Genomic DNA, 21,724 nt, shown 5'->3' with positions numbered 1-21,724 from the left:
CTATCCAAAGTTAGTTCCCCCTCCACTTTTCTGATTGGACACACTTCCGGTTGGTGCGGAGTCTTCTTTTTTCTCTTCTCCGCGAGAATCTACATTATTCACCCTCGCACGCAAGTATTCCCACAAGTTTGTTGATTGTTTATTTATTTAGTCAGGTAGTCTGCAAAGGTTTGCACGTCTCTTTCTACAGACAGCCGTTTAGGAATCAGGAATTAGCAAAGTTTCAAATGGATAAAGTAAAAGAATCCCTGAAGAAGTACACATTATCTGTTGAAAAGCTTTGTTTGTTGTGGGAAGGATTAGCAAAGCGAGCAACCAAGTCAATGTGCGAAATAGAGACTTTATCAGAACAGCTCTTAGCTGCGACAAAGTAAGCATGTTAACCCAATGCATGGTGAAAAGGTATCTGATCTGTTCAGTAGCATCCATACTTTATTTGTGATAACATTTTCCTACAGCATTTCTGGGGATGCCCCGATGATATGTGAACAGTTTCCAGATTTACATACACATTTAATTTACCAAATATTCGTGGCTCTTGAAAAAGAGTTGGAATTACTGAACTGTATAGTGTAAGTATGTGATCGTGCCAACGTTACTTTAGAAAACCAATTTCATTTTGTAACTATCTTACTTGCTCTTATTTTCACAGTCATGAAGTTGGAGAAAATACTGACAGTCTAAATAAATTGGCATTGCAAATACAATGTATGAGAATATGTACAGATTATGTACCACCTTTATCAATAAGTATGATAATGGAGTATATCTCTGACAGCACACAATATTTTAGAGCCCAGTATCCTTCCTTCGCTGAAAATAAGGAACAAATGTTTTTTTTACTTTCTATTCAATTTTTATTTCCTTGACTCTAATTCAGATATGCTACTCTGAAAATTGCTCTTTTGTCATTGGATTTCAGAGATGGTCTTTCTGTTAAAAATTTGCGTAATGCATTTTTTGAACCCAGTGATTTAAAAGCACACATCCAGTGTAAGTTGCATTATGTGATCACCCATACTTGATCTTTCTTAAGTAAAATATTAACCAACAGACATGTTTCATGCATGCTTAGGTTGCCGTCAAATTGGAACGAATATTTTATCAAGTATTGATAGTTGAATGCAGCTACCATGAAAGTTTATGTGAAACTTCTCAGACATCTCTGGTTTAATCTATGAAAGTTGTAACTTGATGTTCAATTTTATCATGAACGGTTGAGTATGGAGCCCAAGAGTAAAAATTGTATTGACAGTCAGTTCACCAATATGATTGGTCATGTATTCTAGTAATTACAAAGTTCAAATCAGGGACAATTTTAACCAGGGAATATCAAAACTTGAAATCCAAAGATACTAAAACAACCCATAAAGGGTAGGAGTGGTGATATCACAGTTGATGTTGATTACTACAACAATAATCAATACATACAAGATACCAATGTAAAAGTTAACATTAAGAAATAAACAACTGTACAATATTCAAAGTCAAATTATTAGCATAAGATTAAAAATTTTTAATAAATAATCTAATCTACGTATGAAAGTGTTACATCTCAAACAAAAAAATCTGGCACATTTTAAATTTTGAGAATAAACTGTTAGATTTACCTTCATTAGGACTTACTTCAGTAATGGCCAATTAAAACTATGTTGTTGTCGGCCGAGGTTTCAGGATGAGTTTCCCAGTGTCGTCACATGACATGTTGAAATCGGTTAGAACCTGTCTAGTTCGAGTTGTGATGATAGAAGGAGCAATTACCCTCTTATGGATACCAAGAACGAAGAGGAAGACTGAAACCACAAATGAGTAAAAATTTTCAAAAACTAGCTGAAGACAAAATTACTTTCAGACAGGCGAGAAGAGCACATGCAAACTCTTAACAAAATGGTAAGGGAACAAGCCTGAGAGGAATGATGTGCTTTATGTTCAGACGCTCTTTCTTTTCTGTCAGACAGCTCCCACTGCTGACTGATCAAGTTGGTCGTGTCTTTTCTCTTAGAAACCAGTTGTAGCCCACGAAACAGGAAAAAACTGATAATATGATAATATTATGGAGATGCATAAACTTACCGAGAATGATGCTTGAAATAGTGAAGAAAGGATTATTAAATAAGGACTGCGTAAAAGATACTTCTGATGTATTAGGGTCTGTTAGCCAGTGCCATGCTCCCACTGCTGTGCAAATTGATACTACAGCAAGCAAAACTGAAAGAAAAATGATAGTTGTCGTTATTAGTTAGAAAATGCACACTACCCAACAAGAAATAGACAGAAAAAAAATACAAACTCACTTCTCCACCTGGTGGTTGATGGCTGAAGACATGATATGACTTCCGTGAGCCGTCTCTCAAAAGCTTTCAAGTCTGTTAACAAACCAAAACATAAATTGTCTGAACACAATTTACAGGGAAAATAGAAGACAAGGTTTTAAAACACCCTTATATTAATAACATAATTCTTTTTAAATCTAATTTCAGGGAAGGAACATTTGTGCTTTAGTTTTTTTAAGTTTGGAAAATAATCAATTGCAAATGACAAGCTCTCAAACTTGAAAAGTGTTCACTACAGATTGAAGGTTATATTCTGTGAATGAGTAAAGTTTCCTATCACTTGCGGGCTGCCGATAGAAATTCATTTATCATAATGAAGAGAAAACAATACCTTCACAAGCTGTTTGTTCCAAAGACATCATGAATATGCCGTCGAGCAGCGAAAACAAATGTTTTTAAAGGTGCCGTGCCGTGCCGTGCCTGCCTGCCAGCCTCTGCAGTCTGGTCTGCAAATAATGTCTTAACTTTCTGCTTCTGCTGCTGATACGGGGGACGGCGACGGCACGGTGGTGTGTTTGCCGGTTGAAATCTGAAACAAAAACGAAAGAACAGTTCATTAAACTACATATTTGAAGAAAAGAATCACCTGAAACACAAGCAATCTGTTATTCCCTTTGAGGAACTTTGCAAGGAGAAAAGATTATTATTAGTATCTGCCTCTTACATATTTTTAGTCATGTTAAAGGTAGGTAATGTTGTTTATAACCAACAATTGTGACTGCTATTTCTGCAATTATTCCTAACAAAAAATTTCTAGAACATGGTAGTTGTTGTCACCGGAGCAGTAAATGGATTGGGTCGCCAGACACTTGCCCACTTTTGTCAGGAAAACGCCAATGTATTTGGTTGTGACATCCGTGATGATGATGGTGAGCTAGAGAAAATATTTGGTGATAAAGTCGGGTTTTTGAAAGCAGATGTAAGTTGGTTTACCCTAATTGAGAGTTTACAAACTCTTAAAACCCTCTTCGTTGGCTGAGAGTTAATCCTTGTTTAGGTTCGCAAAGAGAAGGATATGGAACAAGTTTTCAAAAGAGCCAAGGAGAAATTTGGGCGGCTTGATGTGCTGGTGAACTGTGCTGGATATGCTGCTTCACATATAACACTAACCAGTGGTGGACTACCATTTAAGTTGGAACACTTCTCACGGCTATTAGAGGTATGATTCGTCCTTAGTTCCAAATTGTTTAAAGCCTTTCCCAACAATTGTTGAATACATTTTAAATCATTCACAGGTGAATGTTTGCGGTCAATTTAACGCAAGTCGCCTGGCGGCTAAAGAGATGGCTACAAATGATTTAGATGAAGATGGTAGCAGAGGAGTTATTATTCTTACATCAGGATTTGCAGGGAAAACAGCTCGAGGTGGTCAGGCAGGTATAAGTGCATGCTGTGGAGGAATTGAAAGTATGACACTCCCTATGTCAAGGGACTTAGGCTCTTTAGGAATAAGAGTGGCAACAATTTCACCAGGTCAGCCCTTGAGTATACAAATATTTCATTTGCTATTAAGTAATAAGGAAACCTGTTGTTACCATTTTTGTTATTTCAGGGCTGTTCTCAACTCCTCTTAACAGCAGTCTAAGTGATGAAGTTGAGGAGTTCCTTGTCCGGTGTCAGTCATTTCCACATCGCTTTGGAAAACCTGTTGAATATTCTGAATTAGCTCTCCACATAGTCCAAAACAAAATGATAAATGGAGATATCTTGTCAATTGACGGTGGTCTTGTCCTGCCCACTTACTAATTAACATGTCTCTTTACTTAGAATGGCACCATTTTTATTAGATTTTGTACTGTTTGGGGTCTCAAATGTAAATAATTAATATGTTATGTACTCAAATTGTCCTTTTTTATCTCCTTTATTTGATTACCTTCTTTATTAACATGTTTTCGTTTAACATACAAACGTCATACATTTTTATCAAGCAGCATTACAGATCCCAAATCTCTATTGACAAGGGTAGCTCATAAAACTAAAAGGCATTGGGAACTAGAGAGATAATGATTCAAGACGAGCAATCAAATCCATGTGTTTGAACTCAAGAGGCTTATTTGTAAACTGATCCATGATTTTCAACCGCTTCTCATCATCTTGGCCATAATACAGTTGGATTTGATTAGCTAGACATTGAGCTTCGGTAACATTTAATATATCTTTGTTAAATTCCCCTTTCATCAAAACTATCTGATTGGATTCCTTCAGATCAGTGAAGTGTGTAATTGTCATGCATTCTGGTGCATTCTCCTTGTGAGCTTGATAACTAATTAATGGTGTGAAATGAATTTCATTGGAAGCAAATTGACAGACAATAAATTCATAGCCTTCACTTCTGGGGAGAGGGAGAAGAAAAGTGGGGTAATCCAAACTGCGATTGTAAATTTTATCATAAATGTCAGCTGGAATGGTTGCTGCAATGACATCCTTTATTTTGTGGTATTCTTCCCAGATCTTCTTAATTTCATTGGTTGTCTTGTCATGCAAAAGATCAGTTTTCATCACCTCACTGAGCAGTTTGGGTTTGGTCAACCCACTAGCATGTCCTGATTTAGCAGGTGCAGGTGTAGAGAAATCTCTTTTCTTTTCTTTGGAACCTATGTCGCTTTTCGCCCTCTCTTTTTCAAACGCCTCTAAGCGAGAGAGTAACTCCTCTGGAGACGTCTTCTGAAGTGCTGCAATTTTCTTTGCATACTTTTCCAAGTATGGGTTCCCCTTCAGAGCGTCGACTGCTTCTTTTGCTCTTTGAGTTGGACTAGTCATGAGGAACCGATCACTTATTTTAAAATGAGACACCTCAACTTTGCCTTGTAGGGGAGCACTTGATCTCTTCAATAAGAACCTGAAGAACACTGACATATTCATGTAGTGATCGCTACATCTACCACTCTTTTCAGTAAAATATTCAACGTAAAGACGGACGACTAACCTCACCAGACTTGTTCCTGCAAATAATGCCCCAACGCAAATACAATGTGCGCCAACTTTGTAAAAAAAATAATGTTTAGTGTGTATAGTTGGTGTGTGCAGAGCTCCCAGATCGGGCGATTTTGCGCCCGCCGGGCGATTTTTGGTCTCTCCGGGCGATTTTTTTTGGCAAAATGCGCCCGGGCGATTTTCGGGCGATTTTATTTCTGTCGGGCGATTTTCGGGCGATTTAGTGAAAATTCCATTTTTTGAGGCGTTTTGGGGTGGTTTTTGATGTTTTCTCAGCCTATTTCACCCGTTTTCGATGTTAATGTGTGAAGTCCCGATGTAAGGCACGATACCGAAGCATAGTTACAAACTTTATGCAAACAATTAGTGACAAAACACCTTTGGACAATTTAGAATTCCCGGAAAATCCCGGGCGCCCGCCGGGCGATTTTGGAATACCCCGGGCGATTCCGGGCGATTTCATTGGCTGAGAGGCCTCGGTAGGCCTCGGGCGCACTCGGGCGATTCCTGCGCCCGAGTCGGGCGATTCGGGCTCGGCCGGATCTGGCAGCTCTGGGTGTGTGTATAGCTAGCAGACCACCTTCTTTTAACTCTGACGTACAAGAAGGTTAGGTTAGAGTTTGAAAGTATCGTCAAAATGGCACAATTATCGTGTATCACTCGACTACTACCGACTACCTCGTTAGAGAGTAGAAGAATTTTTGCTGCTGGAATATGTAGGCCCTCAGCGAGTTCTTTCGGCCTTTATCGTGGTGTGAAAACCGCTGCTACACCTGCTGAAGAACCGTCTACTGAAGAAAATAATAGACTGGAAGAAGAAGCAAGAATTCAGAAAATTAGAGACATTTCTGGCTTAAGGCCATCTCACAGAAACATTGCTCATCACATAGTTCCCATGGAAGAGAAAACTATGCCAATTCACTACACTGTTCGTTACAACAAGAGAATGTTTGGGCGCTATGGTTATGCATCAGGCGTTAGTCCTTCTCTATGCTGGCCAACAAAACAAGAACTTGATGACAAGAAAGAGTATGAGAGAGTAGCATACCCTTATACCATACTAGAAGTTGCGAAACGAGAAAAATTAAAGAAAGAAGAGAAAGAGCGAATACTATTTGAAAGGTAAAATAATCAATATTCCTGGCAACTCTTACTCTTCGATGCACTTTTAATTATAACGCCTCATACTTGTGAAGAGGGAGACTCTAGTCGTTCCCCTGTGAATGGAGAGGACTGGCCTCAAGCTGCAGCTCATGCGGCCCATGCTCATGCTAGTACACATTGGCTTCCTGTTAAGAAAAATAAGGTATCAGTACAATTTTGTTTCTTCTTTTGTTTGCAGAGATGCCAAGGTTGCTGCAAATGTTGAATCCATGCAAAAGTTAAAGGAAGAGTACTTACACAAGAAAGAAATAAAAAGACAAGAGGCAGAAGCTGCACAGGTACTTGTCTATAATTTGTTATTATTATTTTATCTTCAATAACCTCCTACTTGGGGAATAGTCTTACTTAAGTGTGTTCCAAATTTACACTTTTACAGGCATTCAGGACACGATTAATTGAAGAAGTACGGCTTCATTTCAATTATACTGTTAACGAACGAGATGAGCAATTTAAACTCGAGCTGAAAGAGAGAGCAAAGCAGCTACGGGAAAAGGGGAAACAAGAAAAGAAACTTCAGAAAAAGGAAAAGTTAGCCTTAGACAAGGCTGCAAGATTTGAAGAGCAGAAGAGAAGACTGAAGGAAGCAGAAGAAGCTATGAAGTTATCCAAACAAAGTGCAAAGGATGATTAGATATTAAAAAAAAAATGAGTATATGGTTTCTAGATGTCTTCTTTATGGAGTCATGCAGAATGTGTAAGTAATAATAGAAGGGTTCACTGTCTGTAAGTTGCTGTTCTGTTTATCTGTTGCCTATCAATTATGGGTGTACAGAGATAACAGAAGCAAGGGTTGAAAGTGATGTTTGCATTAAGTTAATAGCTCATTGACAGCTAACAAAATCACAAATACAGATTTGAAAAAAAATATGGTTGTTTTCAGAATATACAGACACACACATTAAAATTTTTTTTATTTAGACCAACTGATCTACAACTAAACAACACTTTTCCACTTAAGTTGTGAGTACACGTAGTGAACATTGCTGATGAAGTAGTTTGCAAATGATTGACAAAACAACAACAAAAAACGATTGAGAGAGAGAAGAAAAGTTGATCTTGTGGAAAATGTAAAATTAAGACAAGATTAGTCCAGCTACAGAACTAATACTTGACAGGATCTCATCACACATTGGTGACTGACTGCCATAATCTTGCGGGATTTACTTAAGTTAAGAGATTAAAACACTTAAATTCTTAATTGAAAAAACACACAGCTCTCAAGGAAAACATCTGAACTTGCAGGTTGAATTTCTAGTTCTAAAGTGCGCCAGTTGTTTATCCACCAAAATCTTACAGGTTTGGATTAAACATTTTAAGGCCAAGGAAGGAACCCGCTATTTAAGAATCATAAAAAAATGTAGTGGAACAATGCAAAAATCAAAATTGCATGAATGTTACACACAATTTTGAAATAACAACTTTAACTGTAAGATATCACTAGCAAAAGATCATTTTATAAATTCTTTTGTCTCCCTGATCAGTTAAGGTGTTATTGACAACTGAAAAAAATTTAAATGCTAGCATTGGACTGTGCACAAACAGTGGCTTAACTGACAAACCATAAAACACATGGACAGTTGTAATGTAACTCTAGTGAAGCAAGGTCAACTTTTCTCAGATCAAAAGTATGAAAGGAATGAAACTGGACAAAGCTAGGATTAAGATTCAAAAGATACTCTGCTTAATTTTAACACCCTATCAAAATCGTCGGCCACCAACATGATTCGAATTAGATGCCGGGTTACCATAGGCATTGAAGAGAGGGCCTGAGGGTAGACTGTTGGATGATGTAGTGATAGTTGATGAGTTTGAAGTAATAATGCTAGAAGATCCTACAAGCCGCTGTAGAAGATTTCCTTGCATCAGGCTATCCAATGCTTTCTGAACATTAGGGTCACTCAATATTGGTGTAGCTGAATCTGTTTGAGGCTTTGGGGGGTTCCATGAACCTGTAGACACTGGGGCCGGAGAAGATGCAGCTATGACAGATGCTAAACTTGATGCAGCTGAAATACCTGAAGAAACTGTGATAGGTAATGAAGGTGCAGGAACAGGAGCTGGTGGAGGAACAGACACAGTAGGTAAGGATGGCCCGCTTGTAGATGCTCCCTTTGCACTCAAAATACTCATTATTCGGTTTTGTAATTCTGCTTGTTTGTCAGCAGTTGGGGACTCTGCAAAGATAAAACAAATCAAGTATACATGCATTCATTACTAAAGGGAATAAAAATACTAATGCCAACAAATTGTAACACACCTCGAGATGCTACAGGTAGAGGAGTTGAATTTACTTCACTTTCGCCAAGCTCAATACGAACTTGAAGCTCTCGTTTACTAGTAAGATAAGCTATCACTTTATCATACTGAAGTACAGTCAGGGGACAATTATCAGCCAGCAACTTTAGAAGAGCCTACAAAATTTCCGAAAGAATTAAACAAAAGTACAATTTAATCACAATCCATTTATTTCAGTGCAAGGTCCCCTGGTGTATTTACGACCAATGCTAATGGGTTGTCTACTGCGCTTCACTGCACAAATGTTTCTTAACTAAGTCTAAATAATGCATTATTTTCAGTCAAACTATACCTGAATTGGATCTGGGTGTTTTTCCTGAACAAGAGTTGCAGGTCCAACTACAGGGATTGGGACCACAGGAACAGGAACAGGTCTTCCTGCAGCACTTCCTTTGTCATTTCTGTTGGACTGTTTATAGTCATCAAAGTTACGAGTTATAAGGCTGATAGCATCCTTTAATGGCATATTACGGTGAGCTGTAATACATAAAGTCTTCCATAAAAATACTATAAGAATCAAACTACTGCAGCTGGTACTGGTACAAACTTTACTGACCTTCTGGTGTACCATGAAGTATATTTACTGTAAGAGAGTCATGATCTTCATTTATTGGCTCAATCATAATTGCATAGAGCGTGCCACGACTGCTTATGTTCCCAAGAACACGGGACATTTGAACATCCTCATTTGGATATAATATATCCACAGTCAATCCTAATTTTTTCAGTTTTTCTTCAACAAATTCTGCATAGCGTCTGTAAGATAGTTAAATTAGGATTTTGTATATCATCTAGCAATGGCACAGAAAATAGCACATAAAATAACTAACAGTAAGCTTATATCAGTACACTATCAAAATCAGTTGTTGAAAACCAATCAATAACTTAAAAGAAGTGTAGTATTTTCACAACAAATGTTCTCTGTTTACATCACATACACTATTTTTCCAAAAAGTGTTTTATCTCAACAACTAACAACTATACATTTTGAAGTTTCCCTGCACACATTGTAATCTCTTAACATTATGTTGTAATTTAACACAATCCCACAATACTCGTTATAATTTAAGAATGCACTAATCTTTATTCTTCCTGTAACACTCTAGCAAATTGTTGGAAAGAAATTAATTTTTTTTGGAAATACCAATGAGAGTTGTTTGAAGAAACATCACATTACTCAGTAACAAAATGTTGTAAGCTTACAACAAATTTTCAGGCAGTGATTTATTAAAATTAGATCTGACTGGGTGGGAAAATCTTACGTTTGTTTTTTGTTGATGACAATTATTTCACAATCATTAGTTCTATCCATTCCTGGGGTTTGAATAGGAAGGCTGCGAGAATCTATGACTTCAGCTCGGTAAACAGGTGCACTGCAAAGAATCAAATAATAATTACCTATCAAGAAGAGATCCATCTCTAAGTAAATGTAATTTTAAAATGGTAAATAGATATTATTTCAACGAACTACATTGAGATTTACCTGAACCTTTCCGCTGGTCTGTCTCTGTAATCAATTTCACGATACCGATCTCTTGGAGTATCATAAAACCGATCCCTCTCAGTAGTTGCCTTGGGAAAAGTGTCAAAGCTGCAGGAGAGAGATATTGTTGACATCAGAAGACTTTACATGGGTATCAAAAGGCAAAGAGGATAAATCTGTAGAGGAGCTCTTACCGCTCACGCTCTCTTGGTCTCCAATCCCTATCATCACGTCGTTCCCTGGCTCTATCCTCCAAAGGCGAACGATCACGATAAGGTTCTCTATCCCTATCCTCTCTGTAGTCTCGATCCCTTTCCCTATCTCGGTCTCTCTCTCTTTCCCTGTCTCGATCATCCCAGTAACTATCTCGGTCTCTTTCATCCCTCAGGTCCCTACCAGCTTTATTGAAGACTCTGGCTTGTTTGACATCTACAACATAAAATAGTTATGTCAATTCAAAAACAACTAAAATAGAGTGTGAACATATCAGGAAGAACACTTACCAAGCCTCCTGCCTTTAAATATAATATCCGGCTCATTAATGGCTTCAATGGCACTTCGTTCATTTTCAAACTGTACAAATCCAAAACCTCGATTCAACAGCACTCCTACAACAAATGAATTAATGATTCGTGAGGTAGATGGATTAAGGTGTTTCAAACTGGTCAATGCCTGATTATAGTTAAGGCTAATTTACCAGTAACTTTCCCAAATCTGGAAAAGGCATCCTCTATGTCCTGACGATCAACATTTTCATGAGGAATACTCCCAACAAATATCCTAGAACTAGCAGTGGAAGGGTCTTTCATGTTTAGCCTCTCTTGAAATGTAGAGTCAACAGCAAAGCCGCTCATTTTATGATAAACTGATTATCTGCAGAAGAAAAAAAAAATAGGTTTAAACTGAAAAAAAGTCAGCACAAATTAACTAGACAAAATATCAGAACCTAAACATAACCTTGCCAAGATGTCTTCTGCAAATACTAACCAGATAGTGATAAATGCCTCTTAAAAAACACACATTTCTAAACATTAAGGGGATTTCCCCCGCTAGCTGCTTAAAATAGGAGCGGAACGGCACACAAACATACAAGAACGTCAACGACGAATGAACTGATGTCCTAGTGCAGCTGGTTACCGGTTACAAATATATGAGGTTGCCGTATGATGAAATACGTTTGAGATGTAACACGATAGCGTGAAAAATTGACCATAATTCATTCATTCAATTTTCTCACAGCGAAGAAGTTATTACGAAACGATAATCTGTTTTAAAAAGATTGTTGTTTACCAAAGTTTACCAGCCATAGGCTTGGCTTCAGCTCCTTCAGCCTGAGTCGAAGAGAGGAGAAGAGAATGTTGTGAGCAAAAGTGGGAAGGCTTAAGAAAATAGAGAAAATAACTAATGTTCTGTTTCGTTGGGATGGTAAAAAAAATAAGTCGAAAACTTAATGTTTGGCATCAATTCTATGCGTTTAATGCATTTTTATACATACCCCGGAACATTCTCAGTTTAATCTAATTTTTGAGTGGCAGTATTAGCAATGTTGGTCACCTGCTTCAATTATTCATTTATTTCCTTATTCGCAGAACAGCCTTTACTTTGAAGGGTGTGATAAATTCAAAATAATCACAACAAAGAATTACAGAATCAAGGCACGAAGCTTGAGGAAGTACCGCCTGAAGCTCGAATTAAGATAATAATAAAAATTAGACTTGGAGTTTTTTTCCATCTGTTTCGAAAGATAAAATTGGTAAATATGGTTTGTCAGATACATCTTTTTGGTTTTAAAATTAAACTAAAATAAAATAAGCAAGTTTTCATTCAATACCTGCATTCTGTTCTATGGTATTGTGAAACCTTCCTGCCCTTACTACTATATTATTTTCCAACTATCATCTGTTTTGAAGCGAACCATGGACAGCCCTGACGCTGCAGATGACTGTGGACGCCTCTCACTCTCACTTGTGTCTTATGGCACCGATGAAGAAGATGTCGACTCAATTACTGCAGTAGAGAATTCCTCTGACACTTTAATTCCTGATATTTTGACGGATTCAACTCAAAAAGTTGGTCACGTGGCTGTTACTACTTTTACTGATGAAGAGGATCTTATCTCGTCAATTGCTAGCCAGCTTGGTTTATCAGGTTCTCTTCATTTATTCATTATAACTGTCAAATCATTCCTTTCTTTAATATTTTGTTGTTAATTTTCTTTTTTCAATTTCACAGGTGTTACTAGTGAGAAATTGAAAGAAATTTCGTTTGCTCTGGAAAAAATGAAAATTTCTCAGCAAAAGTTCTTACAGTCAAAATTTATTTTGAGTGCAGTTTTAAATATTGCTAAGGCCCCGTCAAAACTGCCTCAACAGACTGTTCTTCGAATCAATCAGGTTATTAATCATATTAGCCTTATGGACTATGTGTCACCATCTGACTTAGATTCAACTGATGGCATGTTTGGGCTTTCACAAAATTATTTGGTAGAACATTTGCCAATTGAGCTTACAGCAGTTGATATTAAGAACATACAAGAAGCTGTAGCTGACGACATAGCTTTAAAATTCCAAAAACTGAAAGAGATGGACATCAAGTATTCTGGTTGGTATACTGCAGGGTGTCCCATTCAAGGCAGGACGTTCGCGCCTGAAGTTTAAATCAAAGTGCTTGTTGTTGGTGGTTTTAGAGTTGGCTGAGATTGGTACGTCATTCATCATCCTTACCATTGCGACGCGCTGCTTTGTTTCTATCCAAACTGTGCTGAGTCTAGAAACACAGTTTAGTAGTCCATAGCAGATACTGAAATTAGTGGCACAAAAATCCCGTCGTGAATGGGGCTCCCTGTATCGTTAACTGCGTTCTGATTTTTGATGCATCTTATTCATATGTTGATTATAACATTTTCCCCTTTGCAGATATCATGTCAAAGTTCTCTGGGTCCGGAAGTTTTGTGAACAGTAATTGTATTGAGCAAAACAGCACTCAGGAATTATTGTCTCTTCGTCAAGATCTTGATCATGAGATTTCTGTGAATGAGTCTTACCTAATGGAATCAGACAAGATTTTAACTTCTCTAGCTAAATTAAAAATTGAGGCCTTTGATTGCACGAGTAGCAATAAGGTGAAACACTTCAGTGAGAAGTCTGATGTACTGAAATCGGAAATCCAGTAAGTGTCTATTTCGGCATTATCAGCTTAAGGATCTTAACATCTTAACATATTAACAGTTGCATTTTCATTGTATTTAGCACTAAAGCCATGATTTTTAGTTATGAATGGGTTTAAATTTGTAAAAAAAAGCCGACCAGACCGTTTAGAAAGATCTGCTTTCGCTTCAGTTCGATGGAAAGCAGAGATCTGTGGTTTCGCCGGATCTTAACACAACTTTCAAGGAAACCATGAACCATGATTCTGTCGATCGTTGTAGCGATCCCGTATGTTTTGGTCGGCATTGTAGGGAATATAAAGACATTCAAATGTAAAACCAAAGTCATACTATCAGATATGATGCAAAATGCATGTGTCAATATGTTAACATGTTAAGATGTTAAGATCCTTAAGCTGATAAAGCCTTCATTTGTCAAGAATTATACAAGGGCTCAGATGACCAGAAATCTGTTTTTAAACCATTTAATGAGTTTGATACCCATTCCAGATCATTAAATAAACAAATTATTAATGGACTATATCATGAAGATCAACATCTGATTGATGCTTATACTCATTTGAAAAGAAATCTTGATTTGGCTGTCAATGAGGCAAAGTCACGGTTGGTGCATCTTCAAAAGAAAGATGCTGAGTATCAAAAGCTGCGAGGCACCCATTTTGATCGTCTTGTGAAAGAATACAATGACCTTAAATCTCAGATTGCTCAGAAGGAATATGCTTTAAATACGTTAGCTAGTTAATCATTAATGTAGGATTCAGTTAAATAGCTGTAAATTTTTATTTAAAAAAATAAATGCTTGTCTCATAGAAATAATTGCTAGCTGTGTTTAAACTTTCCTAAAATTTTCATAATCTTGTTATTAATTTGTTGAATGATAGAGATTTAACTATTTCCTAGCGGTTGCAGTAGTGCTTCGACAAGGATTTCAAGGATAAAACTAAAGCCAGATAGACTGTCTTTACAGTCCTACACTCGGTCTTCCTTTAGTGTGTGGAAGGGGGGGGGGGGTGCAGGGCCTGTCCAGATAGCGACGGCCGTAGGCCGTAGCGCCGTTAGCCGTCACGGCCGTACGGCCGTGACGGCGCCACTGGCAGCGCGCGTGGCGCGGTTTTTGAATAACATCCCATACAACTTAGTTTCCTTGATGATTAGCGAAAATTTAAACTTGTCGACACAGGCATAGCTAGTGTGGAGAGATAAAAGGTGGAAAAAATATCTGCAAGTAGTCGTCAAGTAGAAAAATACAAATTTTCTGATCTCATGTTGAATCTAACCCAACCTGGTCACCAACGCCTATCTTTCATCGAGCGTGTATACGCTGGTGCATAATACCTGATTTTTGTGATATCTGCGTAATCACATGGTAATCATATTTAGTTGTTCTGACGTTGCACTGCGTTGCAAAATGTTTATTAGACGATAACTGTCGAAGAAATCAAGTTGTTTTAGATGTTATATTCAAAAATCGCGCCGCGCGCCGCCGGTGGCGCCGTCGCGGCCGTACTGCCGTCACGGCCTGCGGCGCTACGGCCTACGGCCGTTGCTATCTGGACAGGCCCGCAGTTGCGGTGGTCGCAGTCGCGATGTTTTTGATTCCGAGCAGACGCCGCCCGCACGCACGCATCTTCTCTCGATCAGAAACACAGTTAACCTCACTTCACGCTACCTTTCATCTTGCTGTCTACGATGTTCGTTAACATTTGGCGGGGCTCATTGCCCTTAAGAACCTATTGGGCCACAGAACTTGCGAACACTTTTCAAGCAGTGTCCAATATTAGTCGTGGCAATGTCCGTCATTTCATGTTATGCGGTCATCACCCTATTCCGTCTCCCGCAATTCGTCTCGTAGCATCTAAAGTTACCCTAGGGGTTGCCAAAAGGTTTAGAAGTAAAGTTTCACATGCCTTGAAAGATCATTCGGAGATATCAGAGAACTTAACACAAATATTTGCCAAGCCTAGAGCACCGCGACGCAGGGGCAAATCTCAAGAACAAGGAGAAAAAGGCGTAAGAAATAGATCAAAAAAGTCTTCTTCCCTTCCAATGCAAACATTAAACAGTTAAACCTTATCTACGCTTCTCTTTTAGTACCCTGTCGTCGCTTTTAGTACAGCCGAAGAATTCAATTTAGATGCACTTAAGGTGGCCATCAGTAAACAAGAGTTGTATAGTGTAGTTGAAGAAAATGAAATGTTTAAAGGTATTTCTTAGCCTTCGAAATTGGAAGTAAAAATAATGTCAAGCTCAATATTTTTCAATTTTATTTTCCAGTTCAAGAATCAGAGCATCAAGGAGAGGATGTGGTCCATATTAAGGCAAGATACAATGTTGATTCTGAACCACGGGAAGTATTCTTCTTTCGTGACGGCACTGCTGTATTTTGGAATGTGTCAGATCTCGAAATATCAAATTTCTTACGTTTTATCAGACCATTTGAATCAGGTCGATATAATGAAAAGCTAGTCCTTGGTGAAAGAGAGATAATGTCATACAATCATGGTGAAAGGTCTGTTTGCTACACCAGGTACATTTTAACATATTACAAAATTTATATCAAAGTCACTAATCCATCTATCTTGTGACTATTCCTTGCAGTAAAAAGACCATATTACGCAATGATGTCATAGAGCTAGCATCCTCTGCTGACAGCAGTCTTGAAAAGTATACTTTTTCAAATGGTATTGCTTTATCTGTGAAACTTGGCATTTGGGAGGCCTCCCTAGAAAAGTTCATTGATTCCATTGAGTTTATCAGTGAGGTAAGTCGTTAGAGATAATGCAGCTACTAATCCGTTATAGTGCCTGTCTGTGCCCCTACATCTCTTATTTTTCTAGGACTTAAAAGCTGGGCGCAAGATTCGCATGACACGTGAAGAAGTGTTAAGAAAACATGGAGAGCTATTTGCACTAAGGCATTTATTAAATCTGAGCTCTGATTTCTTGGATACACCCGACTTTTATTGGGATAACGAAGAGCTTGAGAGGCTTTATTTGCAAACTATAAATTATTTTTGTATCAGTCGTCGTACAAGAGTAAGTTTCAATGTTCTCATATTTGTACCCCTTGCATGTGAGTTTCAGATTTCTCTCAATATATATTTTTATCTTATTTCCAGGTCATGAATGAAAAAATAAGTCACTGCGCTGGGCTAGTAGAGTTGGTTTCCAGTCATCTAAGTGATAAGCATCATATTCGCTTAGAATGGATGATTATTGTTCTTATTATGGTTGAAGTTGGTTTTGAGTTCCTTCATTATGTGGATCCAAAGTAACTCTATTGTCTCAGTGCAAATTCTGTAAAAATGTTCAGTATTTGCTTTCAATTATGTGGTTTATGTGATTTATATTCATAGAAAATACTACTAGTTAGTGAATTAATTATTATAGTTTAAAAAACAGGATAAATACAGGACAATCCAGAATTCTAAAGATGCTCTCCATTTTTCTATATCGCACACACACTAGAAAAATACATAAAATATGTGGATTCTTTTATTAGATTACATTTTTTAAGTCTTATGCCTGCAATGAGGAGAATTGTGAGTATTAAGTCAGTATTCCTATGCTAACAAGTGAAGATGGTGCTGAGACACTATGCAAAAAGTAAAATAATCTATACAATGGATAAAATAAATAATTATCAGTACATAAATCCTCACGACTAGTATCAGCCCTTATCAGTTACTTAAGATGTATCTTATGAAACAATTTTCTATTGAACTACATAAACAAATCTTTTCTCAAAGTGCCACAACACATTTGGACTATAATTACTGTTGAGTAAGGTGAAATAAACCCTTCACTGGTACCTACAAATCTATTATATAGCTCATCAAACTTATAAAAACCATTATTGTTCTGATTGTTATTAAAAGCACAGCTTGTTTTCTGATATGTTGAGGAAATTTACGGGTCAGAGGTTTTGTTCTGCCAACGCCGTCGCCTTTTGTCTAACTTGTAGGTGTTGTCTGGAATACGTCGCCGGTTCTGTGGTTTTGCAGTACAGCTAAAAAAGATGGTTTTCTATAAAATTCTGAAAAGATAAACAATGACTGTTTTGACATTTCATTTAAAATAAATACTAACCTGCACGTATTTAGATCAAATTCAAGACCAGTTGTACAGCCTTCTGCAGGATAGGCTCGGCAGACACATCGGCAGTCAACATCATCCCATCTCTTATTGTTAAAACCTTTGCACTTCTGTCTTTCATCTTCATTCCCACACTTACAACTACATTCTTTGGGATTATATTCTTGAAGAGAGTTGCAATCCTTGATAAAGAATTTGATTGGAAGAAAAACTTGAGTTAAAAAAGAACTTTTATTCCCTTTAAAGTTCAATCAAGCCAAAATTTCTTACCTTTGCTTGTTTGATACAACCACAGCGACACTCCAAATGTTTTTCAACATGAACAATTTCTTTGTTGGTTTTCTTATCGGTCCACGAGTACTTTCTCACCTGAACATTGCATTCAAAATACTTTTATAGTAAAATAATCACATCACATCAGTGGGTCAAGGTATACATTGGACTTACCCTGAGGGGAACCAGCTCTGTTTTAGTGGGTTGACAAGACAAACGTCTATCGTCATAGCAGCATCCGCTACACCGTTCAATCTCTACACATCCAGGCAAATACATGTGTGAAATATGATCATCCGGTTTTAATGGTACAAGCTGCAATCTTGGCTGACATCTTGGCTGAGTGGGCTCTCTTACATCAGGGCCTGAATTATACGTAGAAATTGGTTAATTGCAGGTAAATTAGACTCAGGATATACATGTATAACAAACAATTAAACAAAACATGCAAGAAGGCATATACTGAAAGGAAAACAAGGATATTTGCAAAACCATATAGAATTATTAATGTTTTCGTTAATCAATAAAAATGCAATACTTTAAAAATAAAACAGCTATTGCTCAGCAAGGATTAGTTCTTAGTTGACTCTTGTTGGCTGCACAGCAAAACCTCAAGGCAAAAAAACTCGTCTCGTTTTAAGTTTGATTTGTAAAGAGCGGCGGTAAGGGAGGGCAATTTCCCCTTTAAAAACCAAAAGTTTCACAGCATCGATCATTCTTATTTCGTCGCCACGCAGGTGAATATACGGCAATAAATATTGAATTTAGTTATTCTTTAAATGTTTTTGACAAAAAAATATCCCCATCAATTTTAATTGGAAGAAAGATTGAGGGAAACAGCGATTTCTTCAGCAGTTTATGTTGTATAAACCGGCATTCTGCTGCTTTTGGCGCGCTTTGGATCTGTGTGTGTGTGTATGTGTGTGGGAGGTGTGTGTGTGTTGTGGTGGTGTGATGTAGAAAGTGAAGCCTGGCTTCGTACCGGAGAGTTCGATCTCAGTATTGATTTGAATAATCAAATCACCTATATTCGACTGATCCGGCGCCTATACAGCAGTCGGGGCATACGCCTAGTGATGACGCAGACTTGTCATTGAGCCTTTTCAGAAGCTAGACAGACGGGGACTATATAACCTCCTACCCTCAAGCCGCTATACTTTGCCGGCCTGTTTTTTTCGACTGTGTATTGTCTTCTTCTAAAAAAGTAAGTTTTAATCATTTGAATCATCATCCTGTAGCTCCCGATGATACATAGTCTGAGTGACATATATTCTTTGTAGTTTTTATGTTATTCCACCTGTTGCTACAGGTGAGATCAAGGCATGGCTATGTTTCGCGTCCATTTGTTTTGGTCAATTCGAGCCTATAATAAATTTCTGTGAATTTCATACGCATCGGTTTAATTCGATAGTTAGTCAACGTTTGTCTATCAGCAGGACGTACTCCTTTAAGAACTGCAGTGAATCAAATCATTGGGATAGTAAGGAACTTGATAATAATGACTTTTAACTTCACAGCTACGTAAAAGTTATTTTTTCCCTCTTGTTAAAGGATTTCTAATTTTATAGTTAAGTTGATATGGACCTGTGCTCTTATCTGGTATGTGAGGTTATTCAGCTTTATGCTTGCTCAAGCTGGCGGTCGTGCTTTTTCTTGGCTTTGCACACTGTCCACTCACAACTCACTGTGTAAACTTTGTCGCTGCATTATTGGAGTTTGAGCTCCAGACCTATGACCATGGGTTAAGGCCAGAGTTCGAGGTCGGCTAGGTTTCTTACCTCGTGCTTGTCCTTGGGGTTCACCACCAAATCTACCTGCAAAACGCAACAAGATGAGATTAATGTTTTGTTTTTTTTTGTTTGCTTTCAGAAATGGCTGGCAACTCCATGGCAATGGATGTGGAGACATCCAGCTCACCCAGTAATGATATGGTCATGAGATTTAGCAGAATAATGAATACAAGAAGCCAGCATCTTGCATCTCATCATTTCTCTGAAAATGTAGTACTTGACTGGTTTGGCCGCACAATTGCAGGAAAGGAAAACGTGCTTAAATTTTTGTTTCAAGAAGTTCATTTATCCAACCATGATATTATAGAAGTTAAGAAAACTGAGGACAATACTCAAAAGAGGTTTGCTCTTCAGAGAGCTATAAATAGGTACCGTCAACCCTCATGTGAAACAGATGATGACTTTGACGTTCATAATGACTCTGGTATCTTTGAGGGGTGTGATACAAGCTTCAGCAGCAGCGGTAGTCTTACTCCAATCTCCAAAATTACATCTGACTTATCCAGAAGCTATGTCTCAAGAAGCATGGAAGATACTTTGGATTTCTACAGTCCTATAATGCGGACACCCATCACTACCAGAGCCCCAAAGGCACCAAATGCTGTTAAACGTCAAACTGCATCCATGGTTCTGAAGAGGTATGTATATATTTATTTATTTTTATTATATTTTATTCGTTGCAATTGTTGTAGTTTGCTAATGTTTGTTTTATCCATATTTTGCAGCCTCAAGCAATTGGAGTTTCCTAAGAATCTCAACTTTGTAGATGCAGCTGGGGTCATTTCTTTCTGCCCAGAAGATGATATTTACACTTCAGGTAGAAACTATTCAAAGCACTGTCATTTACAATTAGGCTATTTCAATCAGACATCAGTACAGTCTACAACATTTGCTTTCATCCTGTATAATAATGAAATGCCCTGCCGACGTAATCTCTCACGTATATTTGATGCATGCGATTGTAACTGATCTATGTTTTAATCACTAAGTCAAATTAAGTAACCCAACCAAAAACAAATCACTTAGATTAAAAAGGTTAAGTTTGACTTTGCTATGAAGCTCTACTAAATTTTTTGTTTAAAATTTAGCATGACATATTTGAAAGCTTTATTTATAGTTTAGTAACAAATAAAATCATTTTTTTTGTTGTACTTCTCATGCAAATTAGTGTTTGTTCTTTCAAATCTTGAATCTTATGTGATTGACAATGCATGATGTCATTTAAAGTTACCTTATGAATAAATGTTTCTCTTTGTAAATTGCATACTTTATTTTTCCTTATGCCTCTGTAACATTAGCTGAAGTTACTCACCGGCTAGCTGAGAGAAAGATGCTCTGGCGATTACTGGAGTTTCTATATCATGACTTTGGTTGGAGAGCATACGAACTACATCATCAACTGTGTCTAAATTGTTAAGTCTTTCAATCTGCTCCAGCGTCAACTGCAAAAAGAAGAGAGAGAAATTATACCCTTGTCATCGGTATAGTCACCCCACAATTACTTCACTGTTCAGAAAAGGTCATGTGATGGGCCCAAACTCCTAAGCCAATCAGAAGCCTCCTAGGCCACAATCCGAACAGCGAAGTAATATTGGGACGACTATATGTGACCAACTACATCAACAGATCTGGCTCAAGCATTGCCACTGTGGAGTCTTATTTGGAACTTCCCCTGGGCTTTGGCAGAGCTTTCACAGCCTGCCATGTGTTGCACTCTGTATACATTCTACCCCCACCCACAATCTGGTGCTTGCCGCAGAAACTGCGTCATGGGGTGAGTGCATGCATGCCTGCTGCAGGGTTTGCGCGCGCGAAGCGGTGAACGCAATGGCCTACTTGTAAACATCGCGGCCCGCGATGCAATTTACCCTACCTACACCTTCTGTTGGTCGCTGAATTTAATTTGTTTTCCTTCCCAGGCAGCCTGCAGGATCGTTGAGAGAACCAGGCCACAAAATGCCTCCAATTTTTTTCGTCTTTTTCGATGCAGGCGGCCATTGGCAGAAAAAGAGAGGAGGGATCCCCAGTGAGCAATGAAATATCAGACTGATGGCGATATCAGTTGTGAGAAACGTGGCAATTTCAGGACCACATTTTTATCAGTCTGATGTGAAAAACGACAAATTTTTGATGTCTGACGTACTTTTGGTATCGGTCTGATATTGAATTGCTCACTGGGAAGGGGAGGGGAG

General features: G+C 37.9%; 10 protein-coding genes across 15 annotated transcripts; 6 read left to right on the top strand and 4 right to left on the bottom strand.

Annotated features, from left to right (window-relative positions):
• Positions 1–19: 19 nt before the first annotated feature.
• Positions 20–1,480, top strand: LOC113210952 (uncharacterized). 2 transcript variants are annotated; one of them, XM_052273983.1, is made up of 6 exons: positions 20–110; positions 191–370; positions 459–572; positions 653–799; positions 881–993; positions 1,076–1,480. In XM_052273983.1, the coding sequence occupies exons 2-6, from the start codon at positions 228–230 to the stop codon at positions 1,120–1,122; spliced, it is 564 nt and encodes a 187-aa protein (XP_052129943.1). In that variant the 5' UTR covers positions 20–110; positions 191–227; the 3' UTR covers positions 1,123–1,480. The 2 variants fall into 2 exon arrangements, with proteins under 2 accessions (XP_052129943.1, XP_026284981.1); XM_026429196.2 differs by lacking the exon at positions 20–110 and having other exon boundaries at positions 117–370.
• On the bottom strand, positions 1,255–2,818 carry LOC113211115 (nuclear envelope phosphatase-regulatory subunit 1). Its single transcript, XM_026429434.2, has 4 exons — positions 2,665–2,818; positions 2,295–2,366; positions 2,074–2,208; positions 1,255–1,793 (listed from the first exon to the last, which is right to left on the bottom strand). The coding sequence occupies exons 1-4, from the start codon at positions 2,693–2,695 to the stop codon at positions 1,648–1,650; spliced, it is 384 nt and encodes a 127-aa protein (XP_026285219.1). The 5' UTR covers positions 2,696–2,818; the 3' UTR covers positions 1,255–1,647.
• Positions 2,819–2,824: 6 nt separating this feature from the next.
• LOC113210867 (3-hydroxyacyl-CoA dehydrogenase type-2) lies at positions 2,825–4,175 on the top strand. Its single transcript, XM_026429079.2, has 5 exons — positions 2,825–3,018; positions 3,091–3,252; positions 3,331–3,492; positions 3,569–3,806; positions 3,886–4,175. The coding sequence occupies exons 1-5, from the start codon at positions 3,010–3,012 to the stop codon at positions 4,077–4,079; spliced, it is 765 nt and encodes a 254-aa protein (XP_026284864.1). The 5' UTR covers positions 2,825–3,009; the 3' UTR covers positions 4,080–4,175.
• LOC113210696 (ATP synthase mitochondrial F1 complex assembly factor 1) lies at positions 4,176–5,405 on the bottom strand. Its single transcript, XM_026428837.2, has one exon. The coding sequence runs from the start codon at positions 5,193–5,195 to the stop codon at positions 4,326–4,328; it is 870 nt and encodes a 289-aa protein (XP_026284622.1). The 5' UTR covers positions 5,196–5,405; the 3' UTR covers positions 4,176–4,325.
• A 391-nt stretch (positions 5,406–5,796) lies between these two features.
• On the top strand, positions 5,797–7,335 carry LOC113210776 (growth arrest and DNA damage-inducible proteins-interacting protein 1). Its single transcript, XM_026428964.2, has 3 exons — positions 5,797–6,389; positions 6,610–6,709; positions 6,808–7,335. The coding sequence occupies exons 1-3, from the start codon at positions 5,905–5,907 to the stop codon at positions 7,060–7,062; spliced, it is 840 nt and encodes a 279-aa protein (XP_026284749.1). The 5' UTR covers positions 5,797–5,904; the 3' UTR covers positions 7,063–7,335.
• LOC113210427 (nuclear receptor coactivator 5) lies at positions 7,326–11,833 on the bottom strand. 4 transcript variants are annotated; one of them, XM_052273980.1, is made up of 10 exons: positions 11,705–11,833; positions 10,907–11,082; positions 10,713–10,817; positions 10,404–10,638; positions 10,210–10,317; positions 9,989–10,099; positions 9,283–9,482; positions 9,019–9,203; positions 8,689–8,842; positions 7,326–8,605 (listed from the first exon to the last, which is right to left on the bottom strand). In XM_052273980.1, the coding sequence occupies exons 2-10, from the start codon at positions 11,061–11,063 to the stop codon at positions 8,130–8,132; spliced, it is 1,731 nt and encodes a 576-aa protein (XP_052129940.1). In that variant the 5' UTR covers positions 11,064–11,082; positions 11,705–11,833; the 3' UTR covers positions 7,326–8,129. The 4 variants fall into 4 exon arrangements, with proteins under 4 accessions (XP_052129940.1, XP_026284314.1, XP_026284398.1 ...); XM_026428529.2 differs by lacking the exon at positions 11,705–11,833 and adding an exon at positions 11,500–11,642; XM_026428613.2 differs by lacking the exon at positions 11,705–11,833 and adding an exon at positions 11,167–11,562.
• A 292-nt stretch (positions 11,834–12,125) lies between these two features.
• On the top strand, positions 12,126–14,191 carry LOC113210609 (uncharacterized). The gene is made up of 4 exons (XM_026428723.2): positions 12,126–12,357; positions 12,442–12,810; positions 13,125–13,377; positions 13,865–14,191. Exons 1-4 carry the CDS (start codon positions 12,126–12,128, stop codon positions 14,115–14,117), a joined length of 1,107 nt encoding a protein of 368 aa, XP_026284508.1. The 3' UTR covers positions 14,118–14,191.
• Positions 14,192–14,940: 749 nt separating this feature from the next.
• On the top strand, positions 14,941–16,806 carry LOC113216916 (required for meiotic nuclear division protein 1 homolog). Its single transcript, XM_026436752.2, has 6 exons — positions 14,941–15,385; positions 15,467–15,578; positions 15,650–15,884; positions 15,974–16,136; positions 16,213–16,410; positions 16,494–16,806. Exons 1-6 carry the CDS (start codon positions 15,065–15,067, stop codon positions 16,647–16,649), a joined length of 1,185 nt encoding a protein of 394 aa, XP_026292537.1. The 5' UTR covers positions 14,941–15,064; the 3' UTR covers positions 16,650–16,806.
• Positions 16,807–16,856: 50 nt separating this feature from the next.
• LOC113204476 (vascular endothelial growth factor C) lies at positions 16,857–20,974 on the bottom strand (the record flags this gene model as incomplete). 2 transcript variants are annotated; one of them, XM_052273986.1, is given in 6 exon segments in its annotated part: positions 16,857–17,383; positions 17,464–17,651; positions 17,740–17,838; positions 17,917–18,107; positions 19,428–19,556; positions 20,845–20,974. In XM_052273986.1, coding segments are annotated over 6 exon segments (837 nt in total), but the record flags the coding sequence as incomplete, so codon positions are not given.
• On the top strand, positions 18,359–20,791 carry LOC113204612 (uncharacterized). The gene is made up of 3 exons (XM_026419885.2): positions 18,359–18,946; positions 19,612–20,170; positions 20,258–20,791. The coding sequence occupies exons 2-3, from the start codon at positions 19,614–19,616 to the stop codon at positions 20,499–20,501; spliced, it is 801 nt and encodes a 266-aa protein (XP_026275670.1). The 5' UTR covers positions 18,359–18,946; positions 19,612–19,613; the 3' UTR covers positions 20,502–20,791.
• Positions 20,975–21,724: the final 750 nt, after the last annotated feature.

Source organism: Frankliniella occidentalis, unplaced genomic scaffold, assembly GCF_000697945.3.
Source record: "Frankliniella occidentalis isolate FOCC.00 unplaced genomic scaffold, Focc_3.1 Scaffold322, whole genome shotgun sequence".
NCBI classification, from domain to species: Eukaryota; Metazoa; Arthropoda; class Insecta; order Thysanoptera; family Thripidae; genus Frankliniella; species Frankliniella occidentalis.
This window is presented reverse-complemented; position numbering and strand designations above follow the sequence as displayed.

What these genes read in the sequence shown, in the direction of transcription:
- LOC113204612 (XM_026419885.2), top strand. Translation starts at nt 19,614, where the DNA reads ATGGCTGGCAACTCCATGGCAATGGATGTGGAGACATCCAGCTCACCC. An exon ending in GCATCCATGGTTCTGAAGAG is followed by an intron (nt 20,171 to 20,257) that starts GTATGTATATAT and finishes CATATTTTGCAG; the next exon opens with CCTCAAGCAATTGGAGTTTC.
- LOC113211115 (XM_026429434.2), bottom strand. Translation starts at nt 2,695, where the DNA reads ATGATGTCTTTGGAACAAACAGCTTGTGAAG. An exon ending in GGAACAAACAGCTTGTGAAG is followed by an intron (nt 2,367 to 2,664) that starts GTATTGTTTTCT and finishes GTTTGTTAACAG; the next exon opens with ACTTGAAAGCTTTTGAGAGA. An exon ending in ATCAACCACCAGGTGGAGAA is followed by an intron (nt 2,209 to 2,294) that starts GTGAGTTTGTAT and finishes TTTTTCTTTCAG; the next exon opens with TTTTGCTTGCTGTAGTATCA.
- LOC113210609 (XM_026428723.2), top strand. Translation starts at nt 12,126, where the DNA reads ATGGACAGCCCTGACGCTGCAGATGACTGTGGACGCCTCTCACTCTCA. An exon ending in GATGGACATCAAGTATTCTG is followed by an intron (nt 12,811 to 13,124) that starts GTTGGTATACTG and finishes TCCCCTTTGCAG; the next exon opens with ATATCATGTCAAAGTTCTCT. An exon ending in GTACTGAAATCGGAAATCCA is followed by an intron (nt 13,378 to 13,864) that starts GTAAGTGTCTAT and finishes TACCCATTCCAG; the next exon opens with ATCATTAAATAAACAAATTA.
- LOC113210427 (XM_052273980.1), bottom strand. Translation starts at nt 11,063, where the DNA reads ATGAGCGGCTTTGCTGTTGACTCTACATTTCAAGAGAGGCTAAACATG. An exon ending in CAGATTTGGGAAAGTTACTG is followed by an intron (nt 10,818 to 10,906) that starts GTAAATTAGCCT and finishes CATTTGTTGTAG; the next exon opens with GAGTGCTGTTGAATCGAGGT. An exon ending in ACTTCATGGTACACCAGAAG is followed by an intron (nt 9,204 to 9,282) that starts GTCAGTAAAGTT and finishes TATGTATTACAG; the next exon opens with CTCACCGTAATATGCCATTA.
- LOC113210952 (XM_052273983.1), top strand. Translation starts at nt 228, where the DNA reads ATGGATAAAGTAAAAGAATCCCTGAAGAAGTACACATTATCTGTTGAA. An exon ending in GAATTACTGAACTGTATAGT is followed by an intron (nt 573 to 652) that starts GTAAGTATGTGA and finishes TTATTTTCACAG; the next exon opens with TCATGAAGTTGGAGAAAATA. An exon ending in TTTAAAAGCACACATCCAGT is followed by an intron (nt 994 to 1,075) that starts GTAAGTTGCATT and finishes ATGCATGCTTAG; the next exon opens with GTTGCCGTCAAATTGGAACG.
- LOC113210867 (XM_026429079.2), top strand. An exon ending in ACTTCTCACGGCTATTAGAG is followed by an intron (nt 3,493 to 3,568) that starts GTATGATTCGTC and finishes AATCATTCACAG; the next exon opens with GTGAATGTTTGCGGTCAATT. An exon ending in AGTGGCAACAATTTCACCAG is followed by an intron (nt 3,807 to 3,885) that starts GTCAGCCCTTGA and finishes TTGTTATTTCAG; the next exon opens with GGCTGTTCTCAACTCCTCTT.
- LOC113210696 (XM_026428837.2), bottom strand. Translation starts at nt 5,195, where the DNA reads ATGAATATGTCAGTGTTCTTCAGGTTCTTATTGAAGAGATCAAGTGCT.
- LOC113216916 (XM_026436752.2), top strand. Translation starts at nt 15,065, where the DNA reads ATGTTCGTTAACATTTGGCGGGGCTCATTGCCCTTAAGAACCTATTGG. An exon ending in AGAAAATGAAATGTTTAAAG is followed by an intron (nt 15,579 to 15,649) that starts GTATTTCTTAGC and finishes TTTATTTTCCAG; the next exon opens with TTCAAGAATCAGAGCATCAA. An exon ending in GTATCAGTCGTCGTACAAGA is followed by an intron (nt 16,411 to 16,493) that starts GTAAGTTTCAAT and finishes TCTTATTTCCAG; the next exon opens with GTCATGAATGAAAAAATAAG.
- LOC113210776 (XM_026428964.2), top strand. Translation starts at nt 5,905, where the DNA reads ATGGCACAATTATCGTGTATCACTCGACTACTACCGACTACCTCGTTA. An exon ending in GAGCGAATACTATTTGAAAG is followed by an intron (nt 6,390 to 6,609) that starts GTAAAATAATCA and finishes TTTTGTTTGCAG; the next exon opens with AGATGCCAAGGTTGCTGCAA. An exon ending in AAGAGGCAGAAGCTGCACAG is followed by an intron (nt 6,710 to 6,807) that starts GTACTTGTCTAT and finishes ACACTTTTACAG; the next exon opens with GCATTCAGGACACGATTAAT.